This window comes from Neovison vison, chromosome 8 (assembly GCF_020171115.1).
Source record: "Neovison vison isolate M4711 chromosome 8, ASM_NN_V1, whole genome shotgun sequence".
Lineage (NCBI taxonomy): Eukaryota > Metazoa > Chordata > Mammalia > Carnivora > Mustelidae > Neogale > Neogale vison.
The window spans coordinates 13,245,289-13,262,130 of NC_058098.1; the positions used below are offsets into that span (position 1 = coordinate 13,245,289).

General features: G+C 49.1%; 1 protein-coding gene across 13 annotated transcripts in view; it reads left to right on the top strand.

Moving 5' to 3' along the window:
* ZMYND8 (zinc finger MYND-type containing 8) overlaps nt 1–16,842 on the top strand; it is a 139,054-nt gene that overhangs the window by 97,139 nt on the left and 25,073 nt on the right. For all 13 annotated transcript variants that reach the window (XM_044262901.1, XM_044262895.1, XM_044262892.1 and 10 more), the window contains 3 exons: nt 176–316; nt 9,658–9,810; nt 12,486–12,995. In XM_044262901.1, coding sequence (XP_044118836.1) covers nt 176–316; nt 9,658–9,810; nt 12,486–12,995 — 804 coding nt within the window. The remainder of the gene's footprint in view (nt 1–175; nt 317–9,657; nt 9,811–12,485; nt 12,996–16,842) is intronic.

Here is a 16,842-nt window from a genome sequence, read left to right on the forward strand (position 1 = left end):
TTAAAGCTTGTGACCCTTGACATGAACGGTCAGCCCTTCCTGCTGCGCCTCGTCTGTGGTGCTTGCGTGAGGGCTTGTTGAAATCAAATATGATTCCTCTCCTCTCCCCCTGTGCACACAAGTTTGATTTGTTTATTTGTAAATCCGTTTTGTAACAATGAACATCCTTTTCCAGCTTCGCCAGCCTCTGCGAAGACGGGACAAGCGGGGAGTTTATCTGGCAGCCCGAAAACTTTCTCCCCTCAAGCATCAACACCCATCACCACGAAAACGGACAAAACCTCCAGCACTGGAAGCATCCTGAATCTTAACTTGGGTCAGTGGGAATTTTTGGAAATCTCTCTCTGCAACAGTTTTTAATAGTCTTGCAGGTTGTGATGTCCTCTTTTGCGTGTGGTTCTTGAACTCCGAACTCCTCTCTCTCTGCAAAATACATAAAAGGTATAAACTGGCCAAAGATGCAGAGAGTTTGGGAAGAGGAGCGAGTAAGGGATTTCCTGGGGCTTGCTGACATGCAGAGTTGTTTCATCTCGAGGTACCTTAGGCTAGTGTTCACAGCCATTTCATGTCCTTGACCACAGTAACCTGGTTCTTAGATATGTGTTTTTTGAAAGATGTGTTTATTTGAGAGAGAGAGATTGCGTGCACAGGAGCGCAGGGAGGGTCAGAGGGCAGAGAGAGAATCTCAAGCAGACTCCGCATAGAGCATGGAGGCTCTCAAGAGGCTGGATCTTAAGATCCTGAGATCATGACCTGAGCTGAAATCAAGAGTTTAACGCTTAACCGACTAGTCACTCGGGTTCCTGTGTGTGTATGTATATGTTTAATGTTTTTTTTTTTTTTTTTTTTAAGATTTTACTTATGTATTTGACAGACAGAGATCACAAGGAGGCAGAGAGAGGAGGAAGCAGGCTCCCTCCTGAGCAAAGAGCCCGATGTGGGGCTCGATCCCAGGATCCTGAGGTCATGACCTGAGCTGAAGGCAGAGGCTTACCCCTCTGAGCCACCCAGGCGCCCTTTTAATGTTTTATGCACACACACACGATGTATATAAAGTTTTATGAATAGTATTTCCTTTTTCTATGTGCAGTGTATTCTGATGCATTTTTTTAAAAATTCTCTTACAATTTTTAAAAAAATGCTGGTCTTTAACCCAGACTTAGTAGGTTGTCCCCCCACCCCCACTGGAGTTCATTTGTTTGTTTGTTTTCTCTTTTTTAAAGATTTTATTTGTTTATTTTTTATTTTTTAAAAAGATTTTATTTATTTAATTAACAGAGAGAAACCACAAGTAGACGGAGAGGCAGGCAGAGAGAGAGAGAGAGGGAAGCAGGCTCCCCGCCGAGCAGAGAGCCCGATGCGGGACTCGATCCCAGGACCCTGAGATCATGACCTGAGCTGAAGGCAGCGGCTTAACCCACTGAGCCACCCAGGCGCCCCTGTTTGTTTATTTGACAGAGAGATAGGCAGAAGCAGGCTCCCCACTTAGCAGAGAGCCCGATGCGGGGCTCGATCCCAAGACACTGATATCATGACCTGAGCTGAAGGCAGAGACTTTTTAACTCACTGAGCCACCCAGGCGCCCCCGGTTTTTTTTTTTTTTTTTTTTTAAATCACTACCTCAGGCGAAAGTTTTCAGAAAAATTATCACCGGAAATGCTAAATATCCATTTGTGAAGTTATTTTATTGATTCATTCCATCATGATCGTTGATTTTTATTGAGAATTACATGCTGTGTGCTGTTTCAGGGACAGGGCAGGGAGTGGTGAGTGAGGGCCCTGGGTTGCGAGAGAAGGCCCCTCTCTCACACAGCGCTGGGTTCTAGAAAGAGAGAGAGAGATAAGGTAAATAGGACAGTTCCCCCTGTGAGAGAAGGTCAAGTGTGCTAATGTGTTAAGGAGAGTGAGAGGTAGGTTGGGTGTGGTTTGGAAGAGGCAGTGGTTCGGGAAGGTGTCCGCAAGGTGGTATGTAATGTATGTATTTTGTCAAAGATTTTGTTTATTTATTTGACAGACAGCTAGAGAAGGAAGACAGGAGGAGTGGGAGAGGGAGAAGCTGGCTCCCATCTCACAGGCTGCCCGCTGAGCTGACTTGAGGTGGTATTTAACCCTAGATTGGCATGGCAAGAAAAACCAGCCATCCCTGTATCGGGAGGAAAGCCTCGAAGGAGTAACTCGAGATTTATAGGCCTTAGGGTAAGGGATGCTGATGAGGAGGCCCAGGTGGTTGTCCCAGTGGGTGAGTGGGGGAAAGGTGAGGAGCTGAGGTCCATCAGCCCTGTGGACCCTGTGGCCCCTGTGGCCCCTGTGGCCCCTGGCAAGGACCCTGGTGTGGGGCTGTTGGCGCATCGGAGGGATGTGAGCTGACTGAGCGTTTTTGAAGGACCATTCTGGGTGCTGTGTTGAGGATAGCCTATGCAGTTGTCTTCCTCCGGGTCGTTCCCTCACTCCCCTCCCAGGGGACACTTGGCAAAGTCTGGAGACATTTTTGGTTGTCATAGCCGGGAAGGGAGACTCAGAGCCCAGGGTTTTGGGAAGCGAGGGAGGGCAGCTTCCTGTGTGCAGTGGTGCTCACATGTGAATTCACAGCCTCTGGAGGCCAGTACTCTCCCAGTTGATCTTGTCCTGCAGTGCTCAGTGCCCTTCCAGATGGAGAGACGGGGGTCTGGGGGGAGGCTGCAGGTGTCCAGGATCCAGAGCCAGTAGGTGGCCGGGCTGGAGGAAGCTTGTGTGTCTGTGGAGCTCAGAACCTGGTCTACCCTGGCTCCCCTGTTAGTGCAGCCCGGATGTCGTCCGGCAGGCAGAATGGTAACTTTCGGGGCTCCAGCTCAGATGGGCTGGTGCACATTGCTCACTTGCACCAAAGCGGACCCACTTGCGCCCCTGGGGAACATTCGTTGATCTCAGCCCTGTGGTTTGCTTTTTCACACCCTCCCTCCACCTCCACACCCTGAAAAGGAACAGTGTGCAGAGGTAGTTCTCATGGTCACGCTTCTCTCTGCCAGTCATGTGTGGCCACTTAGCTTCCCTAAGCCAGGCCGTCTTGGACATCCTTGTGATGGCGGGGTTGGGGGGGGTGTCTTTCAGTTTGACCTATCCTTGGTGGTGGTGGTGAAGAATTTCTTCTCATTGTGTGTGCCACTGGGTGGGCCTGGTGGGACCCTCCTGTGCAGATGCCCGCCCACCCCTGCCCCCAGCTCCTTCTGTTCTAGGACACTTGCCTTGTTTGTCAGTGGGAACAAAAACATTGGAAATGCGGGTGTTTTATGGGCCAGCATTTCAGTTTCCTAATGGGAAGAAGATCAGAGAGGGACCAGTGGAAAGTGTCGTGGCTGAGTAGAAGGATCAGACAGTGGAGGGAAGTTCTAAATAATCCTCAAGAGCTTGCCCGGGTTGGGGCCGATGCTTTGTATGGGGCTACTTTTCTTTCTTTCTTTCTTTTTTTTTCTTTTTTCTTTTTAAGTAGGCTCCACACTCAGCATGGAGCCCAGTGTAGGGCTTGAACTCATGACCCTGAGATCAAGACCTGAACTGAGATCAAGAGTCAGACACTTAACCCACTTAACCCAGCAGAAGGCTGGTGGATGGTTACAGCCCCTTTCTGTGACTGTATGGATGCTGAGCCATTCCAGCATCCCATGGGGCTCTTTTTTTCATGTCTGGTATCTGTATAACTACTTTAAGCAGATAGAAATGAGACTGTGCTGGGGATTCTGACATTATTATATCTAACAAAACGGTATTTCATTTAAAAAAAAAAAAAAAGACTGGAAAAGACCCAAATTAGAGAGCTGGAAATCCTGAGTGATTTTTTTTAAAAGGCGGGGTAGGGGGCATGGGGTGGGGGTCAGGGAGGTCTTGACCAATGACACTGGTGACACACACCTATAGTTAGGTGTTCAAGCTCCTACAACTGTATTTCCCCCCGGATTTTACTCTCTGTAAATTAAAACTATTGAAAAAACCACAGCAGTCTCCAGCAGTCTCCAAGGTAGATAACAGTCCCATTTTAGTGCAGTAGAAACTGAGGCACAGAGAAGCAAAGTTAGCTGCTCTGCCAGGATACTGTGGTTCGCTGTCATGTTTGGCCTGTGGACTCAGGCCTGTCTGCTTTGTAGTTTGTGCTCTCAGCCACGATACGTGAGCTGCCATGCTGCAAGACAGGGCTGTGTCTGGAACCTGGTGGGCCCCGGACATGGCTTCTCGTGCCTTTGGCTACGTTGGCCTAGCTGTGGGGCGGGCGGGGGGTGGGGGGTAGGGTGAGGATTTCGAATGGGCACTCCTGTGGAGGACAGATTGCTTTTTTGAAAGATGCAGCTCCTACTAGTTGAACCTGTGTTGTCAGACGCTGAGTTTTCAAGAAAACACAGCAGTGCAGATTTTTATATGAACACTCGTGTTTAAAAATCGGTAATCAATTGCATTAAAAATGAGAACTCTTTTTAGTCACAACAGGGAAGTCCAACCCAGAATACTGAAGCCCAGCCCATGGGTCATCAGCTGCGTACATGATTCTTAGACTTAATTTTGGTGCATGACAAAGGGGAGAGCTTCTGCAGAGGCTGTTGTCGCCCATTTGCTGAGACACCGGGCCCTCATTGGCTGTCTCAGGGCTCCTGGCGGCTCTGAAATACGGAGCAGAGCCTTTCTGTGACTGTATGGAAAATAAGTCATCAGTAAGAACAAGACGAGGAAGGCCTGATTCTTTTCATCTTCCAGACTCCCGTCTGTGTCTCCGGGAATCTTGTCTCCTCTGTATCACGCAGGGTGTTTGCTTTGGGCTGAACAAACATAGCAGTTGAGTGATCCTTTTGGTGACACACATGTGTCTGGTGCTCAGTGAGAGATGCTGACAGCAACGGGAAGTTGTCAGACCCGGCACGCTGCTGCTTGCTGATTCCCTCGGCTGTCACGAGGTCGCCTGCCTTTCTCTGGAGAACGTGATACCTTGAAGTCAGGTATCCCTAGAGAGCATGTGTTCGAGACCCAGGTTTTCCACAGATTGTCTTGATTTTCCTTTCCCCACTCTTCCAGTGGGTGACGTGAGGACAACTCTGCTTGGCGTTGATTGAGAAGAGATATTTACCAGGGTCTCTGGCCTGGACGGTACTGTTCCCTTGAAGGAGCCACCATTTTGTAGCTCCTGGAAGTCCATCCGTTATAGTCACCTAGCCCTTTGGAACAAAGGAAATCTCTCTTTTTTTCTTTCTTCCTTCCCTCCTTCCTTTCTGCCATCCCTGCCTTCCCTTTCTTTCTGTCTGTCTGTCTTGGTGGAGGGTGCAGAGGGAAAGGGATAGGGAGAATCCCAAGCAGCCCAGAGCCCAGACCCTGAGATCATGACCTGAGCCCAGATGAAGAGAGGAACACTTACCGAACTGAGCCATCCAGGCACCCTAAGAAATCAATTTTTTTTTTCAGTTGAAAAAGATATGCTTATATTTTTCTTTTTTTATATTTATAAAGAGTTTCTTTTTTTAAGTCATGGAGGCACATGGTAAGAGAAATTTAAGAGGACAGAAGATGTTTAATGAAAACCCAGTTTGTCTGTAACCTGGTCACATCTCTGTACCTCACTCAGCAAAGGACCACAGTCACCTCTTCTCAGTCCTCTTGAAGAGTTCTTCTATATGTATACCAGGAGTTTTCAACCGGGGTGATTTTTATCTGCTAGGGGGACGTTTGGCCATCTGTGGAGGTGTTATTTTCAGTAATAAGGTGTAGAGATCAAGAGTAAGCAGCACGGGAGCCGTCTGGAGGCGGCCCTTGAGACATTCTTATGGTCACAACTGGGATATGGGTGCTGCTGGCATCTGGTGGGTGAGGCCAGGAAAGCGCTGACCAGCCTACAATGCGCAGGATGCCCCTCCCCCGCCAGCTCCCCACTTCCCTACCCGCGCGCACAAAGACTTATCCAGCCCCAAATACCAATAGTGCCAACACTGAGAAATCCCAAGAACACACATATTCCGATCTGTGTTCCATATCCTTCTCTCCTCCCCCACACCAGTTCTCATGTGTCCCTCCAGTTGTCACCTTTGTTCTCATTAAACAGGGTGGCTTTTCCAGAACAGCACATAAAGATCCGATAGGGTTTTCATGTAAGCAGCAGTATTTTGTTCCGCCTCAAGGTGAAGTGTTGACTTATTTATTGGCTCTCGGCTGTTTTGCTGTTGAAAATAGCTGCAGTGAAGAGCCTTTTACCCCATGTGGGAGCATAGCCATAGGATGAATTCCTAGAAGTAGAATCTCCGGTCAGAGGCCGTGGGTGGTTGACGTTTTGAGAGATACTGCCAAATTGCCCTCTGAAGGAATGCTTCTGATACATGCTCCCTCCAGAAATGTAAGATCATGTCTCTTTCTCTAGCCTTGGTATTTTTTTCACCCTGGTTTCCATTTATAGCCCAAGCTGTCTTCGTATCAGCTGAAAAGTTCAAAATGTTGGCAGCAAAGGTGGATTCTGAAGATATTCCTGATACAGAAGGGCAGGGGCGGAAGAAGTCCCGATAAGCCACTATTAGCTAAACAAGAAAGAGAGGCTCTTCTTTTCTCCCTGTGGAGGCGAGGGAAAAGTTGAAAATTCGAGAAAGTTAATTAGATTTGGCTAAACTCCTGAAGGTCTGCTCCCAGGGACCTGATCCCAGGCCCTTCCTGGCTTTTGGTGGGTTCTTGTTAGGATAAACATTACTGTGGCTTATTGACCAGAGAAACCTTCACTGTAAAAGGAGGTGCTTTGCCTTCTTTTCATTCCTCCTGATGATGAGTATTTCCGAGGGCAGCCTTTTTAGGCTAAAGTTAAAAGATTGTGTTTACCGTTCGGCATACAGTTACGCACACGCAGGAGTGTTCTGGCGAGCTGTAGGTCTCTTAATGAGCCCTAGGTTTAGAAGGTTAACACGGAGATACAAAGGTTAAGGCAAATCAGGATGAGTTTTCTTTTTTCTTAAAGATTTATTTATTTATTTATTGGAGAGAGAGCTCGATCTCCTAACCCTGAGATCATGACCTGAGCCTTAACTGACTGAGCCATCCAGGCACCCCAGGAGGATTTTTTTTTTAAACTCACATAGACGATTGGACTAATACAGGGCTTCTCAGCCTTAGCTGCCAGTTAGAATCATCTGGGTTACTTTTTTTTTTTTCATCTGGGTTACTTTTTGAAAAAAAATTTAATTATTATTTTTAAGTAGGCTCCCTGCCCAGTGTGAGGCTTGAACTCATGATCCTGAGATCAAGAGTCACGGACTCAAGGGCTCAACGGAATGAACCAGCCTGGCCTCGGGTCTGGAGAGGGCCAGTGTCCAGACCTTCCCCCCAGGCCAGTTAATTCACATTGGGGGGGGGGAGACCAAGGCTTTTTTTCTTTTTAGAGCTCCATAGGTGGTTTCATTGTGCAGATAAGATTGCAATTAACATCGCAAGAGGGAATGGCAGATTTTTTTACAGCCTTTGGACCAAATCTGGCCTCCAGCTGTTTTTGTAAATAAAGTTTTATTGGAACAGGGTGTCCTCAGTTTGTTAACACATCATGTAGGGCCACTTGGGCAGCAGAGCCTGCGTGGCCCGCAGAGCCCAGGTCACTTTGGCGTTTTATAGAAAAACTTGGCTGACTCCTCGAAGCGTAGATGGTGTTTTTTTGGTCACTGGCTTGTGGAACGTTCTTGAGGACACTGAGGGAATGTGGTTTTGTGAGATTTTTTCTTTGACAACTTTATACTTGAAAGGCTGCCTTTTCCCTTAGGAATCCTGCCCACTTTCTCATTTCTGAAAGCGGAAGTTAGGAGACAGCCTTCCCCCCGCCTTCCCCCCTTTCCTGTCACATCCACAGCTCAACTGTTGGAACCTTAAGTCCTGCCAGTACTGCTCTTGAATCGGGGGTTTCTTTTTTCTCTTCCTCCTCCTCTACTCACCCCCCCCCCCCAGTTACTGTTTTATTTCTGTTTGGCTTGTGCCTTCTCTTTTTGAGATGCTTCTTAGGTTAATTTGCATGAAGGTTTTCCCCCTGTGCCTTCATCCCATCCTCTCTGTGAGCATGGCCGGTCCTGCACACACACGTGCACACGGATGCCCACGCACACGTACACACTCATTTGTAGCTGGATATGAAGCCCTGTCTTGCAGGACAAGGATGGTATCTGCTTGCTGTGAGCAACTCCCACCCGGAACCTCCCTGAGGGCTCCCCTGCCTCCCAGTATGTTTTTGGGAAAGGGCCCTTCCTAATCCTACCTTGCTCAGGACCTCATTATGGTGATAAAATCAACTTGGAGCCGTTTGTTGCTCTGGTTAGCTGACATTGGGCTGGCTGGAGCCTTGGGAAGCTGCCTCTCTCCGGTCGCTTTAAAGGAACAAATCTCTGGGTGTGCAGGGTGAGAGACGGCCCCATTCCTGGGTGAAGGGGAAGGTGCGTGGGTCATGGTGGAAAATGGAAACGAGCAGAGAAGGAAGGTTTTGAGCAGCCCTGGTGGTCTAGCTTTCAGACCATACCCTGGCCTGCTGGAGCAAGGTGGCGTTCGTGGAGGGGAGAGCAGGGAGATGGAGGATGTCCAAGAGGGAGTTCCCAGGTGGTGGCAGCAGCTCAAAGGTGGCTTCTCATCTTTGTCCTTGATGGATGCCACACGGGGTCCAGTTTTTTTCTGGGATCGGCCAGGGCAGGGCGTGTGCGCCACGTTCTCTGCTTGGGGTCGGTGGGAGAGGGAGGGGGCACACCAGAGGGTGGCAGGCAGGTCTCATTGTGAGGTCTGTGAGGTCTCATTGCTTTCTCGGCCTGTGCAGACACCTTCATTTTGTCCCTTTCTTCTGTTTCAGGGGCTTTTGGAGGAAGTGGGGAAGGAATTCAAGCCATGCTAGCTCACAGACCCTTGGAATCTGTTCCACTTGGTCCTATAAGGAGCCCGTGGCAGAAGTGGGGAGGGTGGCTGGACCCCTGGCCTTGAGTCCTCCGTCAGAGGCCTTTGCCTGGGACTAAGGCCAGGAGCTCTCACTGTATCTGAGGGAGAAGACACAGGTTGAATATCCAGGGCTAATCTGTTCATCTGTCTAAAGATGGATGCCTGGCCCAAAAGCGGGAGGTCTGCCCATCCGACACATGCCCTTCTTTTCTGACTTGAGCTCCTGTCTAGATAAGCTAGGAACAAAAAGTGAAGTCTCCGCGGTAAACGAGGAACTGGGCCTCTAGTTCCATGTGTGCGCGCGCTCTGGGGCAGGCGTGGTGGGGGAGGCGGTCCACATCCCTTGGGTACAAGCCCTCTCTGATCTGGGCCTGGAGGTAAGAAGTACACTCTGGCCAGACTTGGTGTGACTTTATCTGCTGATACTGAGATTGAATATATTACTGTAACCTTTGGCTTCGGAGCTCCCTGATGACGCGGCGTTCCGCAGACAACCATCTGGCTGGGATTGTGCATTTTAAATATTGAAAGCCACCCAGGCGACTGTTCAGTAGACTGGGTAAACCTGCCAAATGTGTTCTCGGGCTATTATCTCCCAAGTCAGCCCGTCGTCGAGCAGATGATGTTGCTGGGACAGACAGTGAGAAGGTTGGAGGTTTCTCTCCCTGCCGTGTTCTAGAGCGCATGTTTACGAGAAGGAAGCTAAGCGATAAGCGTTGCCTAGTCCTCCGCCCAGCGCCTGCCTGACGGGGCTGTGACCGTGTCTTTCAGATCGGAGCAAGGCGGAGATGGACCTGAAGGAGCTGAGCGAGTCGGTCCAGCAGCAGACGGCGCCTGTTCCCCTCATCTCGCCCAAGCGGCAGATCCGGAGCAGGTTCCAGCTCAATCTCGACAAGACCATAGAGAGTTGCAAAGCACAATTAGGTACGTGCTTCGGTTTGCTCGCACAGGTGGTGTTGGTCTCCACCGTCACTGTTGACTCTTTGTATGGGGTCACTGCCCGGACGAAGCCGAAGTTGGATCCTGGCTGCTGTTGGCAGCTGCTTGACCTTGGCCTTGTTTGTGCAACGGAAGAATAGCCTCTCACGGCACAGTGTTTCAGATTGGCCAGTTAGAGGTCCAGAAGGGTTCTGCCAATTCTCCCCAGCATCTGCTCTGTTGTGGCTGCCTGCAGACTCGTGGTGCAGGTGGTAGGGCAGTTTGCAAGGGCAGTGATTCTCCTGAGTTTGCCCCGTGTTCCCTTTTCAGCACACGTCAGGGTCCTAGTGTCAGGACGCAGAGTGTCCCACGCACATGTCCAACACAAACTTTTCTGCTGCGGACTGAGCCCTTCCCACCAGGCACTCACGTCCTGCTTCTGTGCCTCTTGCCTCCCTCCCTCTTCCCCGTGCTGCCTGCCTTCACACTGCCTCCCGACATGCTTTCCCTAAGGCTGACCTCAGGCATCGCCTCATCCAGGAAGTCTCCTCTGATTGCCCTCCCCTCCCCGTCTGCTGCCTCCTGTGGCACTTTATTGCTTGGAAGCATCAGCGGTCTCTCTGTGTTTGGGGGGGGGTGGGGGTCCCTCTAGACTGGAAGCCAGATTAGAAGCTCCTAGAGGGGAGGGAGCCTGCCTTTCAAGCATTTATGTTCTCCACAGTACTTGTGTATGTAATAGATGGCTCTGGAATGTCTGTTGACTTAGTAAACAAAGCCAGGAGAGTATTTGCAGAGAAGTAGCTGATGGCTGGCCTCAGGAGAGAGAGCCCACTGTGGTGAGGTTTGCAGTCTCTGGGTGCTGTGGACCTTGGGATGACTAAGCTATAGTCAGGGGCCCTCCAGAAAGGCCAGAGGAGGACATTTCTTGTTGGAGTTTCTGTTCGATTAGGACATTTGCAGGCTGTTTCAATACTCACCTTGGGTCCTTCCATGCAGCTGGTCTAACTCCTCAATTTATGATTAATGTAAATAAGAATTTTAATATTTCTGTTCACTGTTTCCTGCATACCTTGCACTGTACTATGCACGGTGCATAGCTTGTCCTTGGAGGATGAAACCATTATCCGTCCCATTTTGCAGATGAAAAAACTGAGGCTCAGAGAGCTAGGTCAGTATTTTAGGTCACACAGTGAATACAAGAACAGGATTTGAATTCATGTCCTTTGGGCTCTGGTATCCAAGCTTTTCTTATCGCATATGTGGTCACGCTTGTCCTGGTGTCTGACTGTTAACTACAGTAGGATAACCCTTAGGGTCCCAGACGTTATACCAGGTGAGAGTTTGGGTATTTTGGCTTCTCCTGGTTTGGATCAAGCCCTGGTGGAGGCATGTAGTTCCGTAATGTTTCTGCTAGGCTGCTCATGGCTTTTATCTGTTTGCGGTTTCCTTTCAGTGTGTCTGGGTCAGGAGAGCGACCACCTCCCCCCACTCCCTCTGCCCCCTGTCATGGTGGCCATTGCTCTAAAATGAAGAGCAAATTGGGTTTTTCTTATTTTAGACTTTTAGGGTGTAGTATTGTGGCCAGATGACCATCCTTACTGGGAGCAGGACACAGAATTGGGTTAAATGGAATATACTTTTTCCTGTGTGTATGTGTGTGAGTGAGCGAGGGACACCTGCCACGTTGCATTTTGTCTAGCGTTGGATAGAGATGTGCAGGTGCGTGACTTTGCTATTGACTCCGCTGCCAGTGAAAGAACAGGACAGACAAGATGGTGGCTTGATGCGGCATCAGCGCAGGGAGCAGGAGGGAGGGCTGGGCTCCTGGGTCAGCCGGAGGTGGTGTGTCCCTGAGGGAAGCTGCCAGGGGCTTCGTGGCTCTAGCCAGCCACGGCCCTGTAGGCCTGTGACCCAGAGGGGCCAGATCCTCTGCTCTTTGCATACAAGCCTGCTGTCTTGATTTCTGCGTGAAATTTCCTTTCTTGTGAATTGGGAGGTACATTCGTTCTAAGTGAAAAGCAAACAACAATATACCTGCTGGTCCAAATTCTTGCTTCCTATTTTAGTATATGTGCTGCCGAAGCGAGCACCAAATTCTTGCTTCCTACATATCATGTGTGCTGGCCCGATGTGGCTTGGGCTTTGATTTGGCAGCCTTTGCTTTTTAAGGCTCTGGCTTATTTCTTGGAGTCCTGGAGACAAAGGGAAAAGGACTTGAATGCTTTGGGAATTGGTGGGAAGAGTGCTAGTGGTCTGTCAGGAGCCCAGGGTTCTAACCTTGCCTCTGTCTTGGTCCTAGAATAAGGGATTTCTCTGGACCTCTATTTTCTGATCTGTAAAATGGATCCGTTTTAACAGCTCATCTCTGTTCCTTTCCATTCCTCCCATCCTCTACATCTCAGTGAGTTATCAGGGACGCAGAGATGGAGCTCCGGATAAATTTAAAGTTTACATTGTCCGGTCCATTGTCCTCTCGGAGTGTCTGTAACTGAAACCCTTTGCAAACCCGAGTTCCATAGTCTGCTGCAGCTCACCGGTAAGCCCTCCCGGCCAGTGTGATGAGATTTGAAATGTGTCTTTTTTTTTTTATTCCAGCATTTGGCGTGGAAAATGTTTGCGTTTTAGGTCCTGCTCTTTATTTTGTGACTACGCCACATGCTGGGTTTTCTCTTTGAATTTAGGCATAAATGAAATCTCGGAAGATGTTTACACGGCCGTAGAGCACAGCGATTCGGAAGATTCCGAGAAGTCTGATAGTAGCGATAGTGAGTATATCAGTGACGATGAGCAGAAGTCCAAGAATGAGCCGGAAGACGCAGAAGACAAAGAGGGTAGCCGGGTGGACAAAGAGCCATCAGCAGTCAAAAAAAAGCCCAAACTGGCCAGCCCGGTGGAGACTAAGGAAGAGCTGAAAAGCACATCACCAGCCAGCGAGAAAGCGGATCCGGGCTCAGGGAAGGAAAAGGCAAGCCCCCCGCCCGAGAAGGACTTTTCAGAGAAAGCGAAAGCTTCCCCTCATTCCACAAAGGATAAACTGAAGGGGAAGGATGAGACCGATTCCCCAACGGTACATTTGGGCCTGGACTCCGATTCAGAAAGTGAACTTGTCATAGATTTAGGAGAAGACCATTCTGGGCGGGAGGGTCGTAAAAATAAGAAGGAACCCAAAGAAACATCTCCCAAGCAGGATGGTAAGTGATCGCACCAGTTTCTGCTTTCTTGGTTTGGTTTAGAGTGCCACCTTGAATTTGTATTTCCAGAAGTTAAGTGACCCTCTGACATCGGAAAGGGAGATAGAGTGGAGCTTTGGTTGAGTCAAGGTCACCTGGCTAAGTACTGATCAGGCCCAGGGCTGACACTGGCCCTCTACAGGGCCTTCCGGCCTTGCATTTTGAGCCCAGAAAAGTGAAAAACGGTAGGTGTTTCTAACATCAAGGTCATTTTTAGCCGAAGCACCTGCTTTCCCAATAGGCTTACTCATTTCCCTAAAGTGTTTGTCCACATTTGGACATGTGACAAGGTTGGAATTGTTAGAAGACTTTGGTTCAAAGATCTTGAGGAGTCAGCTCCCTTTCTTCCCTTCGAGCTGCCAGGCACCTCCCCAGGGCATTTTCTTACTGGAATTAGGAGATCATTTGGGGAGGTGGTACTGGAAAGCTGAGTGCTTCTTGGGGCCATAGATTTGTGGAAGGTGTTGGATGGTGGACACCTGAAATGGTGTTCCATGGCATGTGTGTTTCGCTGACCCGAGTCCAGGATTTCTCAGCACTGATGCTGTTGACATTTTGTGCAGAGTAATACTTCATGTCTGTGCATTAGAGGATGTTTAATAGCATCCTGGGCCTCTACCCACCAGATGCCAGGAGCATCTGCTCAGTTATGGCAGTGAGAGATGTCTTGACATTGCCATTGGTTCCCTGGGAGGTGAGTGTCTCTTCTAGCTGAGAACCACTGCTTGGTCCCAGTGGTGCTTCCACTGGTGCTGTTATAGGCTGAACCAGCAGTAGCTGCCCACAAGCCTGCGTGGCCCAGGCGTGTTGGCAGACCCTCCAGAAGGAACATGTGGATGATGGGAAAAGTGTTCTTCCCTGGGTCAAAGCAGTCAGCACATTTCCCAGTTGGTTTGGCACCTGGGTATGAGGTGATTCCAATGCCTGAGAAAGATAAAATTGAAGAATTAATTACGGGCCCAGGAAAAAGATTGCCTAAGGACAAGCTGGTGGTCATAGGTACAAAACTATGTCCTCTGTGAACACCTGAAGGGTTAGGCTTAGTTCTGGACCATGCCCAACTTTTGACAGCAGACTTCTCAATCACTCTTGAGTAAGATGTGATTCTGTGCCCCCTGGGAGTTTCTGAGCCTGGCTGCTTATAGCGAGTTGGGGATGGCCTTGAGAATCTATCTTCTGTGTTCTTGTCCTCTTGGTTTGCTGTGGAATCTCCGTTGTTAAGGTGCAAGAATTCAGAAGAGGATGGAATGTCTCTGAATGGGGCAGTGGAGGGAGAAAGAGAAGCCCTTGAGTGGGGCAGAGTCCAGAACAGCACACCATTCCTGGGTAACCTTAGATTTCCAGATGACCTCTGAAAAATCAGATGAAGTGTTGTGGATTGCGGTTTGAGGCAAATGTGGCAGAAAACAATGGGGGGGGGAGCATTTGTTCCATGTGGTTTGTGGGAATATTTGGATACAGAGATGGCATAGTGCCCCTATGAATGAAATAGTTACAGTGTTCCTTATTTTCTAGAAGGTACCTTTGGATGGCTTGGTTTCATGACTCTTCTCCTTCCAGAGAGACTCTGTAACAGATTGACAAGAATATTTAACCACAAAACAAAATGTAAATAAAGTCTGTGAAAGATGAAAGTAGAATAGGAAGCGGTCTGGGAACATTTTATGCACAGAAATATGTTCTAGCCTTCAGAGTTAGCACAGTTGGGCTTTCATTTTGGCTGTGAGCTTCCTAGCAGTCAAAGCAACAAGGGAAATACAGTCCTTTAAAGGATCTCCTCTTTTTCAATAATAATAATAATAATAATAATCCCAGTTGATTAAATGAAACACAGTTCTTCCTTGCACTGATGTCTGGAGGAATTATGTCTGGGAAACCCCATGTGTGTGGTGTATGTAATTAAGCTGAAGGTGATTCTAAAACATAATTCAGGTAGGGCATTGTCCCAGGGGTTGGGACAAAGACCTACCAGTCTTTAATCTGGAGTCCTTTGATGGTAGTTTTGATCTTGAAGAATCAGCTTTGGTTTTTTTTTTTGTTTTGTTTGTTTGTTTTGTTTTTTATAGATTTTATTTATTTATTTGACAGAGAGAGATCACAAGTAGGCAGAGAGGTAGGCAGAGAGAGGGGCGAAGCAGGCTCCCGGCTGAGCAGAGAGACCAATGTGGGGCTTGATCCCAGGACCCTGACATCATGACCCGAGCCAGAGGCGGAGGCTTAACCCGCTGAGCCATCCAGGCGCCCTGGAGAATCAGCTTTGTATCAGACTCTGCAGTAGAGCATTTTTTTTCAATGTTGTGTTTTCACTTACGAGTTTATGAAGTAAAGGGCATTCTGGAGTGTGCTATGGTAACCTTGAGTTCACCTTCAGCTGGGAATGAAGCTTATGTATAGAATTTGGAGCCTTAGGTAGCAAAACTGCTTTCTAGCTAGTGGACTCAGGATAGAAGCAAAGAGAGAGCTTCCGTAGAGACCTTGCTATTTCTGTGTTTACCTTACAGCATCAGCACTTTCTATCCTTTTCTCAGAAAGCCTGTGACCAAACTCTACAATAAACAGGTTGATAAGCAGGGGCAGCTTCTGGAATGTTAGCGCTTAAGAGATCCCTCTTTTCTGAGCTATATAGGTGATATGAGTATACACTCCAAATTTCTAGTTCCTGTGGCCTTTTTTTCCCTTCTGTAAACTGCTAGAATCTTCTAGAAATCAAAATATTTTAGTGTCTAAGTAGTAACCCCAGAGGGTGCCTTAAGCCTAAAATCCTTTTCGGTTGCACATTCCAGGTTTTTATTTGGAATAGAGGGCCAGCTGTTGTCACTGCAGAGCAGCAGCCCGTCTGTGAAGCTAGCTGTGTGCATCTGCAAATCAGTAGAAAGAGGAGGACCTATTGTCTGAGGAGAGGTGCTAGGCTTGCTCCTCAACAGTAACAGGATATTTTTTTGGTCACCTGGGAGGAAAGGGAGGCAGGGAGAGTGGATGTGCAGGTTAGAAACCACGGGGCGGGGTGGGAGGGGGGCGGGAATCACCCTGGTGTACCGTTCCTAGGAAACCTGGGTTCAGAGCCCCCTCCCCACCTGCAAGGTGCAGGGGCAGCATCCAGTATCTGGCATGTCCTGTCACGCTGGGGAAGGATCCTCCCTGCATGGGGGGGAGCCCCCCTTCCGGCTCCACCTGCACCCTTGCCCATGAACTGGAGGGGACTCAGGAGCAGAAGGACAGAGGAGGGTCAGGCAGATGCGATGACCATGGAGAAAGCCCCCCTCCCCCTCGTGTGGAGGAGTCAGGAAATTCAGCTTTTTTTTTAAAAGGAAAAAAAGTCCTTGACTTCCTCAAACCCAGCTTACTGAAAATCCTCCTTAGGATGATCCAGGTCAGGTCTTCTCCAGGTTACATAAATCTAAAAGAACAGACATAGCCTCCTCCTGTTGTCTCTGATGGGGTTGCTGACCTTGTACCCGTGTTTTGGGCGTGATCCCTGGGCATCCTCTCAGGGAGGGGCGTCAAACCTGCCCCACTGGTGGCTGGGACCTCTGTAGTGATGACTGACTTAGGGTCCCCTCTCCCCCTTTACAGATGAGCGCCACGGGGCCACCCCTTCTGGGCTGCTCAGTGCTTCTGGCTCTAACCCGCCTTCCGCCCACTCCTCACTGCCTACTCTCACTGGCCGAAATGCTGCCTATTCCTAAACACGTCTTGGCTGATGCTGTCACCCGCCCCAAATTCTCACTTCTGCCTGTTGAAATCCTATCCCCCACTGCCACACCCCCCGTCCCCCGCCCTTCCCAGAAGACAGACTCCTGAAGGCAGC